General features: G+C 40.3%; 1 protein-coding gene across 2 annotated transcripts in view; it reads left to right on the plus strand.

The window, feature by feature from the left end:
- Window positions 1-6,492: 6,492 nt before the first annotated feature.
- Window positions 6,493-24,710, plus strand: part of zgc:113516 (uncharacterized protein LOC541449 homolog) — a 35,501-nt gene continuing 17,283 nt past the window's right edge. The window contains exons 1-5 of one of the 2 annotated variants that reach the window (XM_065956884.1): window positions 6,493-6,941; window positions 12,218-12,480; window positions 14,607-14,759; window positions 22,451-22,614; window positions 23,112-23,195. In XM_065956884.1, coding sequence (XP_065812956.1) covers window positions 6,801-6,941; window positions 12,218-12,480; window positions 14,607-14,759; window positions 22,451-22,614; window positions 23,112-23,195 — 805 coding nt within the window. In that variant the 5' untranslated portion in view covers window positions 6,493-6,800. The remainder of the gene's footprint in view (window positions 6,942-12,217; window positions 12,481-14,606; window positions 14,760-22,450; window positions 22,615-23,111; window positions 23,196-24,710) is intronic. The other variant, XM_020636545.3, reaches the window with a different exon arrangement.

The raw sequence follows: 24,710 nt of genomic DNA on the forward strand, positions 1-24,710 counted from the left end.
TGAGCTGGTACACTCAGCGTTTTTCGGTGTCGCTATCACTCATTTCGGCTGTGTTTCCATCACGCTCCAAACGTCTGTAAGCCTGCCCACCCATATCCCTGCTACATGATTGGCTGTTTGCCATCTTTATCTTCTTCTCTTTAATGTCGTGTGGCAACTACTGTTTGAGGCTCATTAGCGACCCCCCTTTCACTAGTAGTTGGGCAATGTAATTACAGGTTTAAATCTATCAAACTTTTATCGATAATTTTTTTAATTCATATTTATATTCAGAAATTATATTGCGATAATCATTGTTATTGTTTTATCGCCCAGGCCAAATCAAACCCCCAACCCTCTGGTTGACTGACTGCCAGCTGTGTCACAGCCGCCCTGTATTCTAAAGTCTGGTGTTAACAGGTTTTAAAAATGCTACATACAGAAGAGGAAGCCTTTGGCAGTTTTTGAAGATAGCTACTGGCTTCACTGTGAGCCTCGGGATGACGTGGAGAGGCTAAAAAAAGTTGTCCGGCTGTTAGTGCAGCATTTAATGTAACAGTATCAACACCAAGAGGAGACAGGCGTCAGGGCACAGAACATGTGACAGAAAATCTTCCATCCTCTTCTCTGATCTGTCAGAGCTCGGAGACAATTAATTGCAGCTGTGAAGTATTTTCTTATCTTCATGTAGATCAACAATGTCTTTAGCAATTAGGATCCCTCCCCCTCCCTCACACTGAGGCCTGAATCCTGCATGTCACCCTCTTCACATAATGAAGAGACAGCGGGTGTCATGTGTGGACTTTGCAATCTGCCCCTGACATGAGAGTTAGAGTATTAAATGGACTAACTGCTGGCTTTACGGCAGAAGAACACCGGAGTGTGAAGCCAATGATTACAGCCGCCCCAAACAAAAATGACATTTGTCTGACAATAAAATTGGATACTAACCTGTCTGAAAGCAGTCTCCATTTGCCTAGAACAAACGTTGGCAAACAGTTTGACACACTTTCCCCTTGAATGCAAAGAGACGGCGAGCCATCCTTTGGCTCTCGGTAATGGCCCCTCATTGTTGGCCGCAGAGGATGTGGCGCTATTCATACCGGTGGATGATTGAAAAGAAAATTGAATCCCTTTTGATGTGATAAATGTGTCTATTACTGCATTTGCACACAAAATGTCGGTGGAAATTATAGTGGGGAGGCAGGGCTCAGAGGAGAAAATACATAGGGATGGCATATTGGCTAGCTTTGATTGGAGCTGAAATATAAATATACTGTACCGGTGGATGTAATGAGTCCAAGCTCCCTGATTTTTCCACAGGAACTTCACAAATGAAAGGCCTTGACAGCCCCAATTGTAAGACCATATAAAAAGGTTAAATGTCTGCACAGCTCCCTCTCTCTTTTTCTCTTCACATAGCTGTTTGATAAAGGACACCAACAACTGTTTGCCTCTAATAAAAGGGATTTTCTCTTTTCAAAAACTTCTGAAAGACGGCAAGAACCTGGACAGGGGCGAGGGGGGAGGGAGACGTGCAATTGTGGTGCATAAATGCTTTTCTGTGAAGGACAAACTCATCAGAAGTTGTTAAGTTAGTTGATGAAGAGGTTTCATTTATATGTATATTAAAATGTTTTAGCAGTAGATAAAATCTATTTTTTTGGCATTCAGGAAATGTATCTGATATGGGAATATTTAGAAAATAAAAAATGAATTTTTTTACTTGATGTTGAGTTGAGTTGGTCATGTTAATAATCTAGAAATACATTTTATAAATGTTATTTATGTTTCTTTACAAGGGATTTTTTTTTGCTAGAGTTCAGCTGTAATGGACTGAGTATTCTGTATGCATTAGAGAAAAAATAATTAAATATTACCTGAGAAAAAGAAAACATTTATCTAAACTTGTTCTGTTGGGCAAGTTTGTTGCAAAATGGTCTAAAACTGGTCATCTCAAGCCAAAAATGCATCAAAAACATCACATTTTTCCAATTCTGTAACGGCTCTTAGGTTGCATCTCCAAGCATTACTGAGATTCTATTTACACTTATCATCTGTAATATACACTTCAAATGATCCAAATAAAGAGGTGGTATTGCACCTCAATAGGGGCGGCCGTGGCTCAGTTGGTAGAGTCGGACGTCTCTGAACCAAAAGGTTGGGGGTTCGATAATCAGCTCCTGCAGCCACATGTTCAATGTTTCCTTGGGAACATCTAACAAGTCAGTTAACTTAAGTACTGCTAGAACAGGTTGGCTGTGCCACCTATTAACAGCTTTTCTTCTTCATTAGATAATTATGTGTTTAAGGAAAACTGTGGGTTTGATTGAAAGGGCTCCTCAGTTAAAGAATAGAGACCAGCAGAGGGAGGCAGCGCTATGGCGGTTATGTACTGAACAATCACTGCATGCTGAGAGATAAATTACCAGCACGCTAGCTAGATGGAGCGTGCAAAATCCACATGGAGAAATCAGTTGGTAGTAAAAAAGCCAAAAACTGCACGTTGTGGGCTTTGCTGAATGCAACTGAAATGGTCAAGCAGGAAGACAGTTTGGACCTATTTTCTTTCCAGGAGACCCCCCCAAAACCAGACCATGTCTCATTTACCAGTGCTACTTAAATTCAGATTTTATGGTATTTATATTTTGTGTTACTAACCCTAACCCTAACCCATGGGCCCACAATGCCCATCACATGTTGTGTCTAAGCTATAACGCAATCATCCACCACTAGCCGGGGCTGTAGCTCCATTTAATAGCTTCATAATGTTTTAAGACCTGATGTTAACCAGCACAGTTGGCGGAGTACATAATCGATCGGTAAAATGGAGATATAGTTGTATGTAGGCTGTGTCGGGTTAAACTAGCATATCAATTGCAGCAGTGTGTAAGCAGCGCAGGAGTGTGGACGCTTATGGCTAGCCATACGCTGCAAACCATTTTGATATTGTTTACCCGCAGATGCTGTGATCCTGTGTTTAGCATTGTTAAATAAGTTGTGCTTGTGAGTTTTCTAACCTTTGAACAAGTCCAACATCCCTATTAGTAACCTGGACATATTTGTCAGTAGACATACATACAACATTGCAACCCGATTTTATTTTTTTATTTTTTGAAGCAGCATGTGTTTTCAAATGATTTAAAGAGGACATATTATGAAAAATCCACTTTGAAAGTGTTCTTGAACATATATTTGAGTGTCTACTGACCCAATAAAAATGTAAAATAAATCCATCCAGTCCTTTGTTTGTGGTCTGCATAAGTCTTACAACACAGAGAAAAATGCTCCATTTCAAATTTGCTCTCCTTGTGATGTCACAGTGGGATTCTTGATTTAAAAATTACCCTCCCCTCCCCTGGGTATCTCCACCCATGGACTCCACCCCCAGCCTAGAGCAAAACTTTTGTACAGGTCCACCATTTTTATTCTCGCTACAGAGGAGTGATGTCTACCGGGAAAACTCAGGGGAAGCTCATTGCATTTAAAGAGACACACACACCAAAACGGAGCGTTCTGAGAGAGCTGGTTTATACAGGGTCACAAACCTCCTCTGGTGCTTGATTCATGTTATATTTTGACCAAAGCACAGCACAGATGTTTCATTAAGACTAAAGGGGACTGTTTGAAAAGGTGGAAAAGGGGGATAATATGTCCTCTTTAATTTACTGTAGCTCCTGTTAGTCCAGGGTATCTTTTTTAGGCTCATATTTGGCTGACCTCTGCTCTATTGAAATTTCCTGTACGGATTTTCTCCATCAAAATTCTGCACTGCTCCAGAACATTTGAATTTGAATTCTGAATAGACGGAAAGGTGAGGATATATAAATGAGGTTATACAGTATATAAAAATATGCAAATAATAAAAATAGTCTATTGCTCTCCTCGTTTCTCCTTCCTCTCTTTTGATTTCCACATGACGTTGAATAGATGTAGCTCATGTTTTATTGCTTGACTTCAGTGAAAAAAAATCTATCGTCAAAGCAATGTCAAGGAGTCTAGAGAAACTCCAGCAACACTAACTTCGTTTTGTTACTCTTTCATGCTGTCTTCAACACAACTGATACTTTGTTGATCCTTTTATAAATGATTAATTTTCAAGGCTCAAAGGCCCAAAAGTTAATGTCTGCATTCTCCACGTCAACAATCGGCAGGAAGGAGAAGAAAAGGAGCCAGGCGCACGGTGAGTGAATGAGTCTGAAAAGTGTCAGAACAGTATATTAATGCATGCATGGGTTATTGTCTGTGTCATCTCTTTTCAGCCGGCCCTCTTGTTCAGCATTATTGGAGAGGTGCATGCAGCAACACAAACACCCACTCCCCTGCTCCATTCTACAGCCTGACCCTTACATTTTTAATCTCCACACTCATCTCTCGTTCAATGCACAACATCTTTGATGATGAGACGTCCTTTGATGGCAGGCGAATTTCATTTGCGTCTAAAAGCTTGCAAAGTATTCGGTTCAAGATGATCACCGCATTCGTGACTTCTAGGCAATTACTGTAATGATGCAAAATGGAAAACATTGGCCCAACATCTAAATAATTTAACAGGCTGAAAAACATGCTGCTCCAATGTTTATGAAATTTTCATTTTGTGTTTACAGAATGATCATGTTGAAATGTTCTGTGGCATTGAAGGAGCATAAAAGGTCATGTTTGAATGAAGTAATTGTTTGATGTTTAAATGGGTCCTCTGGATGTCACCACCACTTGGGGCGGACAATAGACTCCACCCATTAAAAGTGGTGCTGCACAGAGGCCAAAAGTAAAGCATCTGAAAAATATTAACAGAATCTAAACTCATTTTAGTGGCCCCATCTTTTGTCGTTTGCATACTTTTAAGCTTGACTGAAATTCAATGAAGGAAACTGTCACCAAAATTCTGCATAAACCTTGTGGGACTTGCCGCAGTGATGTTTGCAGCTTGCCCAGTTTGTGATGTTGGAGCAGCGTGGAGGGGCATCAAGTATCTGTGTTGAAATGACTGCAGAGAGAAAGAGAGAGAGATTCAGTTTAAGCAGAGAGAATATGTGGAGCTCAATTTGGAGACAAGTTTTCTCATCTTTGTTCCAGACAGTGTAGACTGTTTAAACATCTAGTCATTAAAAGGTAATTAAATTGAAGACTTTCTTTCTTGCAGGTCACTGACACTTGAAATGTATATTATTTACACACAGAGTGAGGAGTTTTAGTTATTATACCACAGATTGAAATTAATACAGATGCTACAATGCACTCAAACAATTTGCAGGGTTATTTCATGTTCAACCATATGCAATATAATATGTGCTATATGGTGAAAAACATTAAATATGACCTAAATATATCTGCTGTAAGGCATATTTTGACTCGATTGTTCAACTTAGTTACTACCTCAGTGCACATTTTTAACCTTTACATTCTCAGCTTACGCATGTGAGCTACAGCTAGCTCGTTTTTCCTTAGCTAGCCTTGTTGTAATATGATGATGACGATGTTTCAAAGCTGCTCTCCTTTTCCTGTCTGCTCTTCTAACCTACTGTTCTGTCCCCCTTCATCACTGCTACAGCTCCAATTGAGCATATACTGTATATATATATTAATGCCTGTAACTACTGATTCCAGGTCAGTGTAAGCCATTTTCAGCATGCAGACCTTTTTTTTGTTCTCCGTAGCAGATTACGAATAAAGCATTTAAACGAAGGTATCAACACAGAGAATAATCAGCACGAAACTGGCAGACAAAGCAACAGAGTCCGCTATACAGTACGGCGCTATGTAATTTGCCTTCATACCAATGCTACGTGTAGTTCAACAGAATCAAGAACAAACTGACGAACAGAAAATATAATGCAGAAGTTAAATTACGTGCACAGAGATCGTAGCATCTAGTGCATACGATCTATGCACCATGCATCGGTCACAGGATATAAATGTCACCACCCCCTCCCACTGATTTGAGGTGCAGTCTGCGGATAATGTCCTGTTGTATTCTCACATCAGCTAATTTGGCATTTTAGCGGATACTCCAAGTAAAGTCCGAGTGAAAAATATGACTGTTTGCGTTCACACATGCAGCTCCTCCTGGTAATATCTGGAGTTTTTCAGGAGTTTTCTGCAAGAGCGAAAGTGCTATTAGAGTAATGTGTTTGACTGCTCAAACTGAGTGTTTTAAACAAAGAACATGTACAGGACCAGATCAACCAAGAGATAAAATGTGCTGCGTCTTTTTAACAGTGGTCGCAAAAATCAAAACAAACTGAAGATTTCTAACAACAGAATTAATTAGCAATTTTATGTACTCAGGAATTTTCTTTTTTATATAAAGGTGCATTATGGTTAAATGATCAAATAGAAGTCTTGAGAGAGTCTGGTTTAACTGGAGCACGATCATTACAGGGAATGTAACTCCATGTTTGTTTTCCTTGGTTGGTTACTTTTCCCACTGAGTTGTGTTTAACACTACACCTAGAGCTCTGACCACCAGTGGTTAATGTGTAAACTCTGCAGTGCGGCTGTGAAGATGCCCATAGGAACATTGGCCCCTGATAAGCAAGCTTGACTGCTGAGTCACTGGACACACGCGTGGACCATTTGAGATACCACTGATGGCTCTCAGGTTATTCAGATAAAGCAGATCTTGGAGCTTGTTGTTCACTTTTTTGGTTACTTCACTGGATTTTGTGCATTTGGCTCTCCAGGTTCTTGACAAATGTTTGGATGACGTTTTAATGGCCTGGCTAAACTGAACATAACTCAGCTGTTCTTATAACCTGAGTAGGACTTTGTTGGAACAGCTTCTCAACACAATCTAGACTTAAAAGTTTGGAAGTTTGAAAATGGACAGACGTTCTGCTTGTGTTGGGAATCCACTTCTACATGTGGACATCCACATTGATGAGCAGGAATCTCTTCGAGGAATCCTGGAGCTCCTCAGCAGACTCCGTCCTCATTGGAAGGCAGAAGACGTTCAGATTAAGGCAAGTGATTGTTTGGTTGACCCCGAGTTCTCAACACCAGTTATTCAATACTGACTGAATCTAATTTAAAGGTACTCATACATTAGTAAAAATGGATCATGTTCACACAGCAGAAACTTCTATGACTTTATAGTCAAGGTTGAAAAGTCAGATGCTCTTGTTATGTGTCTAAAACGCAAATCCTGTAAATTATGGATTTTCTGACAAATTAGTATTTTCCCCACTTTAGAATTGATCAGCATTTTAAAAAAGCCAGTACATGGTGACGATTTGTAACATCAGGTCATATTTCAAACTAAAACAACTAGCTGGGCACACGTTTGTTAATTGTGAATTATCAGCATTTTTTAAAATACGTTTTTAAAAGTGGATGGTCATTTTAAAAAAACGACTATTGGAACATTTAACTTCTGGTAAGTCTGTTCTCTCAATGCCTGTTTTACGTAACATGTATTCACTTTGGCCAAGCTGACCTCATCTTTGGCCAAGCTGACCTCATTTGCTCCTGATTTTCCGAGGAGGCTAGACTGCACATCCTGTTTTAACTCTTTAATTAACAGTCACATCTGTATCATATACCGGCATCCTCCTGAGAAAGATGTTAAAACTTCTCACCACTACAAGGCGCCAGTGTGCAGCACTACTGAGTTGCCTGTTTCTACTTCGGCTCTCATTGGCTACAGAAGCCTATGATCAGTGGTTGAAAGGTTTTTATTGGCCAAATGAGGTTTCAATCAAAAGGTCAGAGTCAAAGATTGTAAATATTAAGGGATGAACCGTGAGTGACGTCACCCATCTGTTACTAAAGGGGGCTTCGGAGTCCCATTGATAGCAGTCTCCATGCTGGAAATCCTGTCTCAAACTAACCTTCAGTCAACCTAACAACAGGCTAAGAGCTGGAGCTGAGGCGGGTTTTTAAGCCTTTTGACGAACTGTTACATGACCCACCTGTCAATCAGAGCAGCTACGCACCTTATCAACTAAACAATCGAGACATGAGATAATCAGACCTATTTGTTTTAACTAGGCTGGAAACCTGTCAATTTCTGGTGTAAAAACTGACGTTTTTGAATGGATGACTTTCAGGGCTTCTGCAGCCAACCCCAAGTGGACACTCGACGAACTGCAGGTTTTCTGAACTTATGCATTGGCTTCATTCATCCACACCAGAGAATGCCCCTTGGTTCAACTGAGAAAACAAATGGCCTGTTGCTGATTATGTTGAGGAGATCAATCACAAAATCCTTTAAACTGAGTGTAGCTGAAAAGATTAAACATCAGACACACCCACAGAAAAAGATTGCACACCATTTCATACAATTCAGGGAAAACAACCCATAGATGCTACGCTGTTTTCAAACATCTTCATGCAGCATGTGGTTGGCATCCAACTTGTTGATTGGCAACCCTTTTCTTTTTTTGCATGTTTTGATCCTCTGTGTAGCAGGATGGATTACGTTCTTAATCCTGTTTTTTTCAAGCACACATTTTGGTCCAGACTGCACACTAACAGATTTTCTGTTTTCTTCATCTTACCCCTTCTTAAACACCTACAAACTCTTTTTTTTTTAATTACATTGTGATCATTTCTTAAGATTTATTCTAAGGAACACAAAATAACAGCATGCTTTTGTATAAATGAAAAATACATTTTCCAAAAAAACCTGAAATATCACCTCTGTACATACTGTATGGCAAAAACACATTTTAAAACTGCAAGATAATCCAAGGTAACTGGATACAACAGTTGACCATATGATTATTATTATTTTCATGACCCTGGGAACAGATGAGCAGTGTTGCCGGAGCAGCTGTTCAGAACACAATAATTCCTTTCTGGTCCCATGTGCAAACACAAGGTCCAATCTTTTAGAGAAATAGGGTTTCTGTTTGTCAGGTGACAGCACGTTGGGTGAGTGACCTCTCAATCTGCAGCAGGTCCAGAAATGTACACAAAAGAGTGGATGTTTCCCTTCAGTCCTTGGACCCCAAGCAGGCCCTTTAATGATGTATTGTGTTCACTTGTATGTAAAGGAAAATACATTTTCTTTTGGTACCGTACTGTCCGCTAGGGCTCAGGAAAAATCATTTCACTAAAGTATCTGGATTTTTTTAACGAATGATTAAAAAAATATATTTTTTTATCCCTTGGATACATAAATTGTGACGCTTTACCTGTTTACAGAAAAAAACAGCCCTGGTGAGCTAGGCAGCAGAATGAGGAGAAAAGCAGTGCATGCCTGGTTTTCTCTAAACCCCCTAGTCTTTCAGATTAACGCTATAAAACCCTATGTCCACTGAAGGCGCTATTTGTGCTGGCAGTGCCCAAAGTGCTTCTCACTTGCACTCATTGCTTCCAAAAGTGAACTTCTGCTTCCCTCGGTTGTGACTCTTATGTCCGTTTTAAAAGCTCCATGTTATTCTCTTTTATTCATGATAACGTCGCCAAGGTAACACAGCAGAGAGATGCTTGTCAGATGATCGTCACAGAGAAAGTGAATTTGTGGAAACAGATGGCCTGGATGCTGCAGTGGAGTGTTTGATAGACTGTAAGTAAAGGGGGCGGCAGTAACTCAGTCTGTAGGAACTTGGGTTGGGTACCAGAAGGTCACCGGTTCCCAGTTTGGTCCCAGTGCGGACCAAAATATGGAAGTTGGTGCTAGGTCACTTACCGAGTCTTCCATGAAACGCCCAATCCACAACCCCAAGGTTGTGAAAGCCTACCCATGGTTAATTTTTGCATTGCTTGTTTGGCACTATAGCATAAAATAGTTTTTTTATTAGTAGGTCTGTAAGATAATGGCTAAATGTTTATTCAATTTTTAATCACATATTTGAAGTTCCATTACTTTTCATTTCAGAACAGTTTTTGTTACGCTTTCATTCTGTGTTTTGTACTCTCTTAAGCTAGGTTTGCTTTCCTTCCTGTTTGGATCCAAACCTGCTTTTCTTTGAAATAAAATAAGGAACTGGTAGATCGAATGTTACGGCCGTAACTTAACCACAGTAAAAGGAAATCCTTACAGATCCAAAAGTTAAAGAAAATAGTTAATGGGAACATTATAAAAGTGAGTGATTATAAATGTTTGATGTCAGAAGGTGGATATATGTACTTTCGATTCATCAACTGAGCAGTGTGGGAGTTTTTTTTTTAAGTCAAATGAGGCATTCAATGACTCCGAGTTGTCAAGTTTTTCCATCACTTTGCCTGCAAGAACACAATATACAGTGGATTAAAGATGGTGCACCGAATGGGACAAAATGGCTCACGATTAATGCAATTAAGATATTAATGCTTTAATTTTATTCCTGACCTTAATGGCATCACGATCAAGGCGGTGCTGATGTGGACAGCCCTAGTTTTGAGGTCAACACTCTGTTATATATTTTTGAAGATAGGGATAGTACATCACACAGTAAAACTTGACTGACTTGTGAAGTAATGCATGGAACTCAATGGCAAAAGGAAATCATGTCAAAGGCAGTGTTAGGGAGTAAATTGTCTCTGACTTCACATCATAAATACTTTATCAGATGTCAAGGTGGACGTGTTTGTTCTTTCTGCGTCTTGATGAAAAGCTGTTGTGTGCTGAGTCCGTCTGAGGCTCAGAGAGCAGCTCAGGGACTGCGGCAGAGAATGAGAGAGAAACCACTGAATGACAACAAAAGCCCGATGAGGCCTTAGCAAGCAAACAGTGGTCACAGTGGGTCTGTAATATACACAAACACACACACACACACACACACACACACACACACACACACACACACACACACACACACATACACACACACACACAGACACAGACACAGTAACACACACACACACACACACACACACTGTGGAGGGAGTGTGATCTGTAACAGGTTCAGCGCTCTGACGTTCAACATCTGTTTAACCTTCATTAACCTGCTTTTGCTTTTATACCTCGACACATTTGTCTGTTATTTTTTTCACTTACAAGTTAAGCCTAGATTAATTCACTTTCTGTTGTGTTTTTTGATTCAGTCTAAAGAAACATCAATAGAACAACCCATAACTCAAGATGAAATATCATTCGAGAAAAACGAAAAACTTTCTTTTGAGTAGTTCAAACCCAATAATACTTTGACCTCTGATCAACATGAATCTGGATTTGCCATCAGTTTACTTGTCTGTTGTCAGGTTGTCACCATGACAACAGAATTTCGAACTTGGATATAATACTTGTAAAAGTCCAAAGATATCTATACTTGTTCTGATACCACAGCAACAAATATAAAAGTCCTTGATAACCAATATCGGGTCATTTATTGTCTTTAATTACCAAAACATGAGATCATAAAAGGGCATTCTCCTCTTTTACAGTAGTTTGTGTTGTCAGAGTCTTATCATCGTTATCTGTAATGTAGCACTAAAGAACCACTTTACAATCTTCTTAGAAAGTCATAGTTGATTGAAGTTTAATGGGCTCTTCAAAGACTACAGAAGTGAGTTCTTAAGAGCCGGCTAGCTGCCTCAGATACTCAGGTGGGGCCCTTCTGGCTATTCCTGTAGGTTAAGGGTTAAATCTAAAGGAGGTCGTGTTTTTACCTTCAGGGCTCATCAGCTGGGGAACAACCTGTCTGAGGAGATCAGGCTCAAAGAATTAGTGACATCTTTTAAATCAACCCTCAAAAATAGTATGCGAACAGTTAGTTTCGCTAGCAGGCTAGCTAATCAGTTAGCTAGCATGAATTGTAGTATTAACCTTGTTATGCCGCAGTGAATGTAATTTAAATATTCAACAACACAAACTACAAGATATTACAACACTTATATTTACAGTATAAACTCTAACATTGTCAAATGTTACATTTAAAAAGAAATGGACTGTGTGATGGGTAGTTCCTTCACTCTGTGTAAAAAAACGTGTACCCAGTCCTGTACCGTTTCCTATTTCTCTGTTCCAGAACCAGAGCCGATGTAAAAGTGGGCAGTCACTGCTAAACTCTATAGAGAGAGAGAGCTGTGGCTGTCCATTCAAATTCACAAATTGGTAAATACTGATGTTTTTAATGTCAAAGTCAGACTGTTTTCAGGACTTGGATGCAATTTCAGGTCATAAAAAACAAGAAGTGACTCAATAGTGGGCCCGTAAGATTTATATTTTTGTTCCTGTAGTATCCAAACAGGTACCAATATCATTAGATTTTAACTGTATGAAGTTTCAAATTCTGGTTTTGTGACCCTAGTTCCCTTAGACTGTTTAACTGCTGTTCACCAGCTAAATGTGTTCTCCACTTTGTGATTTCAGACCTTCACTGAGGGAATCACCAACCAGCTGATCGGCTGCTTTGTGGGCTCTCTGCAGGAGCCGGGCTGTGTTCTGGTGCGTCTCTACGGCCGCATGACGGAGCTCTACGTGAACAGGGACCGGGAGGTGGAAATGTTCCAGGTGCTCCACGCCCACGGATGCGGTCCGCAGATCTACTGCAGCTTCCAGAACGGCATCTGTTACGAGTTTGTGAGAGGGACAGTGCTGGACGACGAGCTGCTCCGACAGCCCTCCATCTACAGGTCTCTGCCAGAACAGCTTTTAAAGTTTCACTCATTTCGTTTTGTGAGCTGGATGTGATCAGAGATGGTGAGCTGAGCCTGAATGAACTGTTTGTTTTAACATCTGAGTTCAAATTCCCAGTGGTAACTGGCATGAGATTCAACTTTACCCTAAAGTTTGCCTTTAAAAAAGTGTATTCGGTAGTATAAAACAAAACTGGAAATAGCTAATAATTCTAAAAGAAAAAGTATTTGTATAACATCATTATAAAAAAACTATTCAAAATCATCCAGATCTTCAAATAGAAATCAATGTTCTAAAAAAAAAACACACCTTTTTTGATAAAGCTGGTCTTTATTTATAATAAATAAAGTTTTTAATAAATTTCTGTTATGAAAAGAAACCAAAAAAAAAGTATCAAGCACATTAAAAATTGAATTTGAAGGCAGTGTTATAAAGACTGTTAACGTCATAGGATCCTGTAAATGAAATATTAGAGCATAGAAATTGAATTTATTGAAGATATCGTTCATAAAGCTAGAAACATGCACTGAGTGCTATTCTATAATCAATTGTTTGGTTGTATGAAACATGTTTGTCTCAATTCTATACAGAAAGAAAACAGAAAAAAATAAAATAAATTTGAGCTGGCTTGACAACGCCTTTAATATAAAACAAGAGCTAAACATCAGACTTTCAGGCAACCGACTAATCAAATAAAAACAGTGTCACCCTTGCCAGTCGGCACCAGAATTCCTCGTCCTTTTAACCACTTCTTAATACATTTCATGAATGTAGTCCCACAACGCTGATTACATGTTGTGTCGAAGCTGTAGTGCAGCCACCTGCCACAAGATGGGGCTGTAGCTCTGCAGGTCTCCCCGCTCCACTTCCTGAATGTAAACCAGCACTGTGGATGGATGTCATCTTGTAGGAGCAGCGTCTTTTGGAGAAATACGTGACCACATTCAGTAACAGGCATGAGGACGTTAACCTGCGGGGAGGACCAGTTGCTAGAACTGCTAACGTTAGCTACACTCTGCAAATCAATTTTGACATTGTTGACCTGCAGAGTAATGCACGTCGCAGCTGGCTGTGGCTCAGCGGTAGAGTCTGTCATCTCTCAACTGGAGGGTTGGGGGCTCAAGACACTTAACCCCAAGTTGCTGAATGAATTCATACTGATGGTCAATTTACTCAGCAGCCTCTGCTATCAGTGTGTGAATGTGTAGGTGTGACCTGTGGTGTAAAAATGCTTTGAGTCGTCAGAAGACAAGAAAAGAGTTATACAAGCTCAAGTTCATTTACCATTTACGTTTCAGCTCGTTTAAAATAGCCATCAATTTAGCAAATGAAGGCTGTGATGAACAGTTTGAACAGCAAATAAATAGACTACATGTATGCTGCTTTTGACAGATTTAGCCGCGTTTATTATGCTCATTTTAGACGGTTTTCTGAGCATTTTCTCACCTTTAGTCGACTTGCCTGAATTTTAATTTCAGTTTAATCAACAGGGAAATGAGTTGCTGGGAACATCCCTACTCTCAGGTCCATGCGGCAGTCAAACTTTAAACATTCATCAGGTTTATTTAGATTAAAGTGAAAGCCTTGAACATCCATTCACTCGGAAAACAGTTGATGTATGTTGCAGGTCATTGGTGTGTGATTGTATGCGTGTCCATATTTATGTTGAGCATTTCAATTGTGCTGACGCAGGTGTTTTTTTATTATTATTTCAGCTGAGTCATGTTTCAAATTGAGCAATGTTGTTAAGCCGTGCCCCACATTTAATTCATCATCCCCATGATAACATGATCGGCATCATAACTCTCAGCTCGGGACGGAGGGACACAACACAGCCAGCCGAGGCGGCGCAGTCAGGGCCACGACACACATCAATCTCCTCGCTGTGCCTGATACCCCGTGTGGGGGAACCCAGAGAACTTTATGACACGACTAAGAAGCGTAAAGAACGAGCTCTTAAGTAGTCAAAAGGTCACGAGTGCAACGAGGCCCATTTCTTGAGAAGCAGAAGAAGATAAGAGCGCTAAATGGAAAGGGAGTTGTGTTGCTCCTCTGATAATGGTTGTTTTGTGCAATAACAGTGTCAGCCAGGCTCATCTGACAAAATGTTTTCTCTCTGCAGATTGATCGCGGCTGAGATGGGGAGAATCCACTCCATCCAGCCAAAATGTGGTCGTCCCGTTGAACCTCTACTCTGGAGCAAAATGTCCCGCTTTCTCACACTGGTGCAGAGCAGCGCGAACAGCAGCCCGGCTCAGCAGCGCTGCGTGAAAAGGTACCGGCAAAATGTCGGATTTCTGATGGTCTTCTGAGCATTTTTTCTCCTCAAACATTCAATGTCTCTGAATATTTGAAATGCAACCAGAGCCTCCAACAGCTGTGCAGCAGCACTAGGAATGATTTTCTCTTTCACTGCTCACTCCAGCTGTAGCTTCGCTGAGCCACATTACATTTTGCATGATCAGTTTTTTCACTATTAATTTAATAATGATGTGTGTTAACAATAATTTCCAGATAGAACACCTGCAACACACAAAGTAATGTGGAGCAAACAGAGAGAGAGGCTCAGTCTTGTTGTGAATGGGGGTTTTCAGGTGATGACAAAGAGTGGAGATTGTTTTTCTTTTTTTTAGATTTCTGCAAAGCTTAAGCCTAAACTTTCCTAAGTCAGCTCTGGAATCTGCGTCACTAAGTATTAGCAGGACATGAAACAGATACAGTGTGATTTTAATGACATTTTCTGTAGTTATAAAAGCAAAGTTTTACAGCTGGTCAATAACTTTGTATGAAGTTTGAAATCCTTTTTTTGTGGCTAACAGAATTTTGGTTAAAGAAATAAACCGCCATCCTTAACCATGACAACTATTAAACTGTCATGGATAGATTAAATTAGAAAGTACTGCTGACAATCGATTGAAGAAAAACTAATTACAGACTTTGTATTAATTAATAGCAGGTAATCGTTATTAATTGATAGTATGAGAAGGATTTTATCACAGGTCGAAGAAGGATCAAACTTTTGTTTCAGAAATGTAGAATCATTATCCACCATCGACTCATTCAGAACTCCATAATGTGCTCTGAAGATGTAAAACCATAGACTGTAAATAATAGTGAATGAAGCCTTAGTGGTGTAACGCATCTGTTACTGCAGAGGCCCTTTGTAAGCCCTTAGATGGCAGTCACCTGGCTGAAAATGCTGTCTAACCTAACTTTCAGCTGAGAGCTGGAGCTGAGGCGGGTTTTTAAGCCTATTGACAAACCATTACATTGCAATGGAGGGTGTATGTAACTTCTGGGTCTTGTGGAGCCAACCTCAAGTTGACACTTGAACAACTGCAGTTTTTTTTTCCAAGCGGCATCCTCCGGTCTTGAAAATGAAGCCAAGTGCAAAATCCTGCAGTTCCTTGAGTGTCCACTTGAGGCTGAATGCAGGAAACACTGAAAGTCACAAACACATGACTGAAAAAAAAAACAGTTTTTACAGCCTAGATTAACATGTTTACAGCCTGGTTGAAAAAAACTAAATAGAGCTGATTAGTTATTGTCATCATGGTCACACACTGTAAGGGGGTGATATTTTTTTTTAAACGTCTCCGTTTTGATTTTATTAACGATACGTGTTATCCATAGTTAGTCTTGTAGCAGAAATGATCGACAGGTGGGCGCGATGTTACGGTTTGTTAAGGGGCTTAAAACCCGCCTCAGCTCCAGCTCTCAGCCTGTCGTTAGGTTGACTCAAAGTTAGGCTGAGACAGCATATCCATTATGGCGGCTGCTGCTGATGATCCTCCGAAGCCCCCTGCAGGAACAGATGGCTTTGTCCATTAATATTTACAGTTTGTTTTACTTTTCAACATCAGAGGGTGCCGCCTGTGTGAACCTTGGCCACAGTAAGTATGAGGGTGCGGGTCTTAGCATGGTCACTTGTTCTATCAGGTGAGGGACGGATTGATCGAGATGAGAGAGATGTCTCTTTTTTTGGACAACACTGCAAATAAGATCAGTTTGAATATCCAGCTTGTGTTGGGAGGCCAACTGATCAGCTTCACGTCATCTTTTTGATGGAAACCAGCAACATTCTCCACATCTCTAGCTTCCAGGCAGCAGCACTTCCACTGATGTCTTATCATTTTCTCACATGCATAAAGCACATTTATCAAACCTGCCCACCTAAACCTCAACTTTTAGCAGCTGGAGATCAGATCGAGTTTGCACATTCACCTCTCTCCCCATGTGGATAGAGCCGCTCACACTGAGCTGTCATTGGTCTGGGGGAGGAGGCGGGGGCGGGGCCTGCGTGGCATTGACATTGCGTTATCTCTGACAGGGGTTCACAGGGTTAGAGGTGAGTGTGGGGCTTTCAGACAGTACAAAGAAACAGAGCTCGGCCACAAGCTTCCTGCAGAGCTCTCCCTTATCGGTCAAACGTTCAGACATGTTTATGTTTGTGTGGAGGGGTCGGAAGTCCACGCAAACTCAAGCTGGAGAGTCGCTTCGGAGCGGCTGGAGTTTCATCTTTGAGTTTTATCAAATAGACCAAAAGCAGTTTAGCTCCAGAGAGAGGCTTCTGTTAAAAAAAACAAGGATTGTGGAGGAGACAGTCTCTTATGATAAAACGTCTGAGCTTCTTGGATGCAGACGGACAAAAGTCCAACAAGTTCAAAAGAAATCCAGTTTTACATGTCTTTAGTTTAAGCTTTAGGTTTATCACACTGAGTGGAAAAGAATAGAAGAGGCAAAACCTCAGAGATCAGGTTTGTGCAATAACCTGACCTCCAACATCTTTTAGTTTCACCGCATGGCAACATGTCCGGTCTCATCACACTCACAGATTAGTGTCCAAAAAGAAAAACGCTGAGAGATCATAGATGTTAGCTGTTTCTCTGTGTATTACATCGATGACAAATCAATTAACAATTTAATGAGCAATGGATTTAATCTCCTTAAAACTATGCTGATGCCAATCGTTAACGTCAATGACGGTATGTGCTGTGACCCATCTTCTTCCATATGCATCACGTTAGAGAGTAGTGCTACATTAAAGACAAATGCAGGAAAAATTAGGAGACAACATGAGGCGCTGATGGCCAAGTGGGTATACTGCGTGCCCCATGTGCAGAGGCTTTAGTCCTCATTTCAGTGGCTGTGGGTTCTAGTCCGACCTCAGCCCCTTTGCTGCATGTCAGCCCCCCTCTCTCTCCTCTCAACGCTTCCTGTCTCTCTTCAGCTGTCCATATCTTTAAAAAAAAATAAAAAGATGAAGAGACAACATAAAAGTCAAAGTAATCTTTATTGTCATTTTTTTTGTCATGTCCTGGACGTATTTAAAAATCTAAAATAACCAATTATGGATAAAGAACAGATAAACAGAAGTACAAGACTATATGCAAAAGATGTGCATTCAAAAAAACAACAACAGCAACAAGAAAGGTGCATGGACATGAAATAAACATAAAAATGAAGGCAAAGACTCTAAAACTAAATGAAAGAATTGAATTTGTGTTTTCAATCCTTTTGTCTTTTTAAAGTGACTCATGATTCTGTGTTACTGATGAGAAGTTATAAAGTCTGTATAAAGTGACATTAGTGTGAAGTGTTAGGGGCTTTTGGGTTACTCTTCGGCGGGGGGGTTGGGGGGGTAGAGATTTAAAAACATTCAGAGTAACTGAAGTTAGACCTTTAGGATCAGAGGTTATTCCTTTCTGCAGATAATCTGAATCTTAAAGCTTTCTTTTCTTATTGTGCAATTTGTTCTTCCCCAAATCTCAGAGTTCACACATCCTTTAAGATTAGCATCTCAAGAGAAGTTTTTAATTCAAATATTTTTGTCAATTTCTGCTGTGATTAAAAAAGCGTGGATTGAGTGACTTCTATTTTTTGGAGGCTTTTTAAAGGATGGACAATTTAAATTTTTGTGGTTTGTAAGGATTTTTGATACCTTGATACTTTTTGACAACATGTGATTTAACACAATCACATCTCAGTTATTTTAATATTCGATCAAAAAGAATGAAAAGGCACCAAAGCTTAAAAAAAATAAAAAAAACCTCCGATCTTCAGTCATAACTAAAAGCTGCTGCAGGCAAGAAAAGAGAGAGCAACGTTCAGACGCTGTGCAGGAGTTAGCCTGACACAAAAATTGAAAACAAGAAATCATCACGAGCTGGTTGCTATGACTTCTATATTTGTTGCCGTAGTATCAAAACAGGTAGTTAGACCTTCAAGTTTAAATATGAGATACCGTGAAAACCCTAAACCTGACCACATATAGTGAAGAAACACAACCTGATATGACCTCAGACAGTGACTGTAAGAATGACATGATTATGTTAGAAACATAAACTGATAAGGAAAGAAACTCTGACTCTCACTTGAGATATTTCATACAATTTCTGAAAGGATTTATTTTTATCTTATTACTGAAGGCCTTTGTCTGACTTTACATCGACTATTTTCTTTATTTTTTAACTGAACTGTCTCTCAGTGCAGATCCGTTTATAATCATGAGTCACAAGTACTTTAAGAGTCTTTATTTGCACAAAGTGTTATTCTTTGCCTGCTACAATGTGACACCAGAAGTGACGAGTTTATGGTTGAATCAGGACGCTCTTTAATGCGGCTGAAGACTCAGACTGCACCTCATTATGAGGCCCAATAGATGGTGCTATATTGTGAGGCTTTTGTGTGAAGGAGAGGCTTTACAGAGTCCACTGCTGCTCAGACACAGACGAGAAAACAACTCAGAAAAGATGAATTAAGAAAATATAAATAATTTGATACATAAAAGAATACATACTGTTGGAAAAGAAAAGTGCTAAAGCATAATTTATGAGAGGCTAATTTATGGTTAAAACTCACATCTATGGGGTGTGTGTCTGTTTGCATATTTACTGGTCTCGAGAGTGCATGAGACACACACACACACACACACACACACACACACACACACACAGTGAGGATTAAGAGGGATAAAAAAGACGTTTTAAACAGGCATCAGAGAAACTTTTGTGCTTGAGAATGTACGAGGGGCTGCTATGAATGTGATCTTCAGAGGAAACGGTGAAAGAAAGGCAGAGAGGGAGAGAGAGAGAGAGAGAGCAGGAAGAGGCTGCACCTGCAGAGGAGGTCTTCAGCTCTCAAGCCACCCGCTGTGCAAAGAAAGAGAGAGAGAGGGAGGCAGCTGCACGGCTCAGAGAGAGAGAGAGAGAGAGAGAGAGAGAGAGAGAGAGAGAGAGAGAGAGAGTGCACAGACCAAGGAGTCAGAGAGAAAAGCAAGAGTGCAGCATCTTCTTCTCCTCCTAAAAGGCCCCCCGCTGTGATTCCCGCTTGCTCTCCCATGAATCGAATAAAACTGCAGATAGGGGGAGAAAAAAAGAATCAGCAGTGCTCGGCTGGTGTTTTGAAATCATATGTAAATAAGGCACATTGATAATGAAGCGCCAGAGGAGGAAATTCCACTAATTACCTTACAGAGACTTGACAAGGAGCAGGAGGCGAACGCACTTGACGCACTGTCTCGCATGAAAAGGCCAGAAAAAGAGAGAGGAAAAGATCTGATGGCAAGACGACAGGTTTCCATTTCAAGTCGACGCTTCAAGTCTTTCATTTCGCTTTTTGCGACTCCTGGTAATCGTGGGTTTCTATGATAAAGTCGAGGTTTTGTTAGGTTTTTAAGAAATGCAAAGGGTTGAAAAGGAATCAGGGTGATTCAACATTCTACTGTTTTTGAGTTCATCTCAGAAAGGGGATCGATGAATTATGCATGTCAGAGGGGGTCGAGTTCAAAACAACGATCTGGTAGGCCGATATGTTTGAGAGGAACACTCTGACAGATATATTCTGTGCAGAGATTATTTTCTCAAGTGCTATTTGGAATTAAATTGTCAGTATTTGCACAACTAGCACAGTAAACTTTACTTCATAAAAAACAGATCTCAGCTCAAGCAGAAAACTTCTATTTTCCAAAGGATGCATACAGTATATTTTTGCACACTCGTCTGCAGGCTAACAGGCGGATATTTTACATTTTGACGTCCTATTTATTAAATCAATCCTCCCTTGATAATTCCAAAGCAGAGAGGAAGACGAGAGGAGATGTAGAGAAATGAGCAGTGCTGATGAGGATGTGTAGGAGAGTTGTTTAAGGCAGCAGAGCCTCTGTATCAAGATGATAAACAAGGCCGGGCTCCTCTGCTTTTATTGTGCGTTCCTTACAGGCCTCACTAAATTATGTCTGCGAGTGTGTATAATACCAGAGCGTCTGTTTGTTCCCCTTTGAATAAATAGGTGGTGTTGAAATAGAAAAGAGAAACATGACAGTTTGTTAGGAGACGGGCGCTTCTTCTTGTGCAGCATTTACTCCAGACGTCCAAGGACGCTCTGTGTGATGAATGGAGTCCTCAGGAGAGAGAAAACGAGGCTTGTGACCTCTTGTGGAGGCTCATTGAGCTGCTGCAGTTTACAAACATGTGGAGCCTTCTTAGTCTTCAGTGTTTTCAGGCTTTAAGGAAACTTTTTCTCACACTTGAGTCGACATTTCTCTAAATTCACACAAGTTTAGTTTGTCTTTAAGATGCTGCAATGATGTACATTTGATTTATATAGAACTTTATTAATTTTCTTTTTTTAAATAAGGACACCATATTAACCCAAAGGGGTTTCTACAGGTCACTAAAATGACAGCCACTGACAGAAATGTTCAGAACGTCTCTTTATAACATTTTTGTTCCATATTGTGTCGGCCCTCTAACAGCGTTTACAGAACAATAATTCGTCTACAATCCAGACGGATCAAATTCTTTAGAGTTGACCAGTACTGGGATTCAGGTGAGTCACCGTGTGTCAGAGGAAGTTTTCAATTTATTGAGCTTTTTTCTTTTTTGTTTAAAGATGTATTTTTTGGCTTTTTGTGCCTTTAATGGAGAGATAGGACAGTTGACAGAGTCGGAAATCAGAGAGCGAGAGAGTGAGGAATGACATGCGGGAAAGGAGCCACAGGCCGGACCCGAACCCGGGCCGCCCACTTGGACAACAGCCTCCATACATGGGGCGCACCAACCACTGTACCACCAGCGCCCCATTTTATTGCGCTTTTTGAAGAACTTTTGCAAGCAAGAAATCCCAGTACCAGTTAACAATGCTCCAGGGATTTTTTTTTTTTGCTGGTCATGAAACAAAGTGAAATCAAATCCACAAAAATCTAATCCTGCTTTCTTTAAACAGTCAAATGTATCACTCACTAAGACTCTGCCATGGAGAATACTAAATAGTGCTGCTTTGTCAGCGTGCAGTTAATCACTCGACACCTACCCCCTCCTCAGCTGTTTCAGGCCTCTAAAATATCAACATGGAGATGTTTGTCTTGCTGCAATGATCTTTTCTGCATTTGTGATGTCATAAAGAAACAGCAGTGTTCATTTCTAAGTGTTTCATAATTAGTTAGAAACTCCTCACAGGAGCTTTAATATCTTTTTGGTGGCATTGGAGGATTTATACTGTTGTTGGGCCACGTTTGACCATGTGAGGAATCTGAAAAACTTGCTTCTCTACCGTACAATAAAACATCAGGACTGCAGTTACAAACAAGCAGAGATCTGGATTTAAATGAGGAAACATTGAAGCGTCTTTCTAGTTGATCTCTTTGAGGATATACCAGCTGCAGAACATTAAACCTGAGGACTGCTTTTTGATATTTTCTGATCATTTACAACAAATACTACAACTGTATCCGGCTCAAACTGAGTCTAATTACCAAAATGAAACACTGAGTGCTTACATCTTATTGGTACATAATACCTAAAGTTCCTGTCTGTCTGCAGCCTTTGGAAACAGCAGCTCACCTCACACGACGTATTTTGCATTCATGAATGTGATGTGTGCAGTTAACTGTAAGCGACTCTTCTTGGAGCATGACACATGTCAGTCTTGGCTCATCCATCATGAATAAAAATTTAATTTCATTAGTTTCCCTTCTCGCAGTGCTGCAGCTGTGCGAGAGGTCCCGAGCTTTGAGACTCTGTCAGAGGAAATGGACTCGCTGCAGAGACACCTCTGCCAGATCGACTCGCCCACCGTCCTCTGTCACAACGACCTCCTGACCAAAAACATCATCTACAACCACAAAGAGGGTGAGGAGCAGCCGCACGAGTCGCTAACTCCATTTTCATCAACTGAAAAAGCTACTTTTGTAGTAATAGAAGCAGATTTCTATCTTAGAAGCTTTAAAAAAAGCTAAATACTGTAAAGGTGGAGCGGTCTTTTCTTACAAATTAAAATAGATCTTTCACATCAGACAGAAATAATGCAGCTCACAGAGTCTTTATACCGCTTTCCTTTATTGTACTCACAGAAGGAAACCTTTGCACCTCTCCAAACTTGTTTCTTTATTGTAAATCTTACCTCATCTTTTTATTATGTTTTCTTTTCTCTCACATATTTTTACAAGGATGCTCGGGGTGACTCTCAGTCAGACAGAGACTCCTTGTTCCTTTGACTCCCACAAGGTTCTGCACTTTTCAATAAAAACCAGGGAGTTTTCAGGTTTCAGACTTGCGCCCGAGTACAGAAGTGCTCGCCAAGTTGTCGTGGTAACCGCTGCTTCTCTCCCCTATCCTCCCCCCATCAGGAATGGTGAAATTCATTGACTACGAGTATGCCGATTACAACTACCAGGCCTTCGATATTGGCAATCACTTCAATGAATTTGCTGGTAGGTGTGTGTTGTTATGAAAAATAACCTCAATTTGCCCGCGCATATTTTTGATCTAACATGGAATATTGAGAGAAGCACAAGTTGTTTGTACAGTGTGTGATGAGCAGAATCAATGTCCAGTTTGAGATGCCTCTGTGACTATGAGATCGTTTATCTTTCTGCCATAATGGAACTATGTCCTCCTTCTGATGCAGCCGGCACAAATTGGCGTGTTGCTAGTGTTTTTCTGCGTGGTGATAAATGTTTCTTTGATGTACCAGCTGTGTCCCGGCAAAGCCTGTCAGGGTTAATGTTGAACATTTATGGAACAATCATCAATTTAACCGTATAGTTGCAGCTTTCACGTCAGCACAACTCTGACTGATTGTGACTGCAATAATGTTGGAGATATTTCTGTGTAATGCAAACTCGGCCGCACCCTGAAAGAGCGATTGGAAGTGCAATAATGTCAGAAACATGTCAGAAACCCTTTTGTCCCCTAAAAGGGTCTAAAAAAAATACAAAAACAAACTGTGTGCACAGTATATTGCAGTTAACTTTTTTATAAAACAACATAACAGCTAAAATGCACTAAAATGGTCACTCCTTGATCTACTTTGCACTCTCTTTTATTGTATTTTTTTGGGGGGGCTTTTAATGCAATTTTTTTGGGGGGAGGGGATAAAGTGAAATGACAGAATGCAGACTGAAATGCTGCAAAGCCCTGAGGGTCGAAATCGAACCTAGGCATCCAGCTAAAGCCTCCATAAAGCCTATATGGTGCGAGAGATTTAACAAATCAGCAATCTGTAAAGAAACAGCGATTGTAAAAGCAACTCTGTCGGAAACATTTCTGTATAACGCAGACTTGCTCAAATGATGCACAAACACAAATACGTTGCAGTTATCTTTTTATAAAGCAACAAAACTGCTAAAATGCACAGACAAAGATCACTGCTGGTTCTACTTTGCACTCTTTCAATCAACACAATTTTGAAGTGATGCAAACTTGTTCAAACCCTAAAATAGTAGTGATGCAAAAAGAGTGGCTAAAATGCACAAACACACATTTAGCATACATATTTTTACAACACAAGTGTATGGGTAAAAGTCAGTCAGATGATCAATGCTGGATCTACTCTTCCATCATATGTGCAACTCAGATCTTACATCTGTCCATGTTTTGTTCACTTTACTCTTGGAGGAGTGTATGGCTCTTTATTCAGAGGAGAAGACGGTGTGGATAGAGTCGGACTCTGGATAGAGAGAGGGGAATAACATGCTGCAGAACACAGAGGGTTAGAATCTAACCGAGGCATCCTGCATATCCTATAAGTACATGAGACATGTGATATAACTGCTGGGCTGTCCAACGTCTTAGCAATCTTTACATCAACACAACTTGAAGCAACTATGTTGGAAATATTTCTGTTTAATGCAAACTTACTCTGAGCCTGAAACTGCTGCATGATGCAAGTTTCTGGAATGCATAGCTCAGACACACAAAACTCACCATTTATCTTTTTATAAATC

The sequence above is a fragment of the Labrus bergylta genome, chromosome 7 (genome assembly GCF_963930695.1).
Source record: "Labrus bergylta chromosome 7, fLabBer1.1, whole genome shotgun sequence".
Lineage (NCBI taxonomy): Eukaryota > Metazoa > Chordata > Actinopteri > Labriformes > Labridae > Labrus > Labrus bergylta.